This window comes from Lactuca saligna, chromosome 1 (genome assembly GCF_052625555.1).
Source record: "Lactuca saligna cultivar CGN05327 chromosome 1, ASM5262555v1, whole genome shotgun sequence".
NCBI classification, from domain to species: domain Eukaryota; kingdom Viridiplantae; phylum Streptophyta; class Magnoliopsida; order Asterales; family Asteraceae; genus Lactuca; species Lactuca saligna.
Window position 1 is genome coordinate 162,554,151 of NC_136417.1, and position 3,002 is coordinate 162,557,152.

The following is a 3,002-nucleotide window of genomic DNA, read 5'->3' on the forward strand; positions in this document are numbered from 1 at the left end:
GTACACTATCAAGGGCTGTTTACACCTACCCCATTGATTTATTTTGATGGAGTAAAAGCCTCGGTACCTCAGACGGTTGTGAAGAAGACGAACTTTGATGATTTCATCCCCTTTCTTGAAAAGCTTACTAACGGAAGATGTAGAGATGTGTATTACTGTCCACATGAAGTGATGTTGTCGGAGGGATTACATGCTATTCAGAATAACTGTGATTTTAACGAGTTTCTTGAAGATATGAATAAAAAGAAGAGATTAGATGTGTATGTGGATCATCATCATGAACCTTTGTTTGATTGGATTCGGTAGGAAGAACCAGACCTTGAAGATGATGATTTGGTTTATATTGATGATGTCGACTCCATTTTAGAAGATGGTCTGAAAGCTCAACATGTAGAGGACAATGAAGTTATATCTCTCAAAATAAATTTCAATGATCCATTCCTCAACAAACTTTGTCCAATACAGAATGATGACTTGGTTGAAGAAGATCATAATGCAATACGGCCTATCTACCCAAGACATGATCATACTCAAGAATGGAATCAGATGAAGCCTTGATTAGGTATGAAATACTTTGCTACTGCTGAACTTAAATACTCTCTTAGTTGCTATGCAGTAGCAAATGGTTATGATCTGTGGTATGAAAGGAATGACAAGACTAGCTTGCTAGTTAGGTGTTGTAAAGGAAAGAATCCCGCATGCCCTTTTAGATTGTATGCTTCCTGGATGAAAGAGGAACACACTTTTCATATTAAGTCTCTTATAACAGAGCACAAGTGTTCTATGGCTTTCAAACTTGGTTCAATTGTAACATATAAGTGGATAATATGTGAATGATGTTTTGGAGAGTCCTAAACTAAGTTTGAGGAAAATGAAAGCCCTGGTATCTAAGAGATACAACATTAATGTGAGTGTTAGGCAGTGTAGGAATGCAAAAACGTTAGCATTGTTTGAAGTTGAGGGAAGTTTGAAAGAACATTATGCCAAATTGTGGGATTATACAGCTGAAATCAAAAGGGCTAATCCAGGTTCACATGTTGAGGTGTTCTTGGAGCCACAACCTGATAATACTGTGGTGTTTGATAGGTTTTATGTTAGCTTTAAAGGTGTTGTAGATGGGTGGTTAGATGGATGCAGAAAGGTAATTAGGGTTGATGGTTGCTTTCTTAAGGGTGTTTGTAGAGAGGAGCTCCTATCAGCAGTGGGTAGAGATGCTAATAATAACATTTATCCCTTAGCTTGGGCAGTAGTCAATGTTGAGAATAAAAGGACATGGAAATGGTTTTTGGACAACCTGATGGAAGACATTGGAGGGGGGGAATGGTCATGGCATTACAATCCTCTCAGATGGCCACAAGGTAATCATTATATTTTTTTTAATTAACTTTAACTATTTTGGTCATTTAATTAACTAATCATTTTGTTGTTTGAATCAGGGATTATTTGAAGCCGTAAAGGAAAGACTTCCTGATGTGGAGCATAGATTATGTGCTAGACACATTCTAGCTAATTTCCACAAAAAAATTTAAATGAGAACAATACTTTAAACCATGTTGGAGGGCTGTGAATGCAACAACTGTACCTAAGTTTGAAGCAGCAATGAATGAGATTAAGTCCTTGGAAAGTAGGGTTTATGACTATCTCATAGAAAAGGATCCAAGGTTTTGGTCAAAGGCTTTTTTTAGAGAGGGTATGGATTGTGATGCAGTAGAGAATCGAGTTTATGAAAGTTTCAATTCTGTTGTACTTAATGCTAGAAGGAAACCATTGATAACAATGTTGGAGGACATAAGATGTTGGGCAATGCAGAGGTTATGGATGGAGAAGCAAAATGGTTTGAGTTGGGATTTGGACATATGCCCAAGTATCAGAAGGGAAATAGAGGATTTGGAAGAATTGCAAAGGTTAGTAACTATTTCATTATTTATACATAGGTTTTATAATGGTAACTGAATATCTTCTTCTATATTGAAAAATTATGGGTGCCTTATGTGAGTGGCTACAAAGAATTTGAAGTGTTCTCACGAAATGAGAGGTATGCTATTGATCTGAATCAGAGGGCATGTGGATGCAAAAGCTGGCAACTCGCAGGCATTCCATGTGTACATGCCATATCGGCAATTTCATCATTGAACCTAGATGTGGAGGCTTTTGTATCCAACCCATATACTAAAGCCTCTTTCCTTAGTAGCTATGAGTATAACATCCATCCACTCAATGACAGTTCTGAGTGGCCACATGTTGAAGGACTTCATACTACTTTGCCTCCATTAAAGAGGAGGTTACATGGCAGGCCATGTGTCAAAAGGAAAAGAGATCAGGCAGAAAGAGAGCTAAGTTGGCACACAAGGCATACTGTGTTAAGGGCAGACATTCCTCTAAGATGTACCATTTGCCACCAAACTGGCCACAAAAAAGCCACATGCCCAAGTAAGCCAACTCCAACTCCAACCACAGGATGTCCAAGTCATTTAACTCCAGATTCAAGCACGGTAGGGCCAAGTCATGTGAAGAAGGCTCCTGTTAAGAAGGTTCCTGTGAAGAAGGCTCCTGTGAAGAAGGGTCCTATGAAGAGATGTCCTATGAAGAAGGTTTCATTGAATGATGTTGGTAGGGTGAGAAAGTTTTCAAAAAGAATCACATAAATTGGTCTTCAAAAAAATGTTAAAGTCAAGGATGGAACTGGATGCAGCCAAGACAAACCTGTGACCTTAGAGTAATTAGGTTTTGATGTAGTGGGGTAATACATGTGATATATATATATATATATATATATATATATATATATATATATATATATATATATATATATATTGTAACGCCTGTGTTTCTGGGCTTGCCATTTTTAGCAATGTAATAGTCTAGGTTAACCTTTGTAACCTCAATTTGAAATAATAAGAACGTATTATTTGAGTATTATGTGTTTTGTGCTTAATTGCTTAATTGTGTGATATGATTAATTAAGAATAAAATGAGCGTCAAAATTTAAGTGTAAAATAAAC

General features: G+C 36.9%; 1 protein-coding gene across 1 annotated transcript; it reads left to right on the forward strand.

The window, feature by feature from the left end:
• Positions 1-1,599: 1,599 nt before the first annotated feature.
• On the forward strand, positions 1,600-2,645 carry LOC145013099 (uncharacterized). The gene is made up of 2 exons (XM_078971899.1): positions 1,600-1,904; positions 1,997-2,645. Exons 1-2 carry the CDS (start codon positions 1,600-1,602, stop codon positions 2,643-2,645), a joined length of 954 nt encoding a protein of 317 aa, XP_078828025.1.
• The last annotated feature ends 357 nt before the right edge of the window (positions 2,646-3,002 follow it).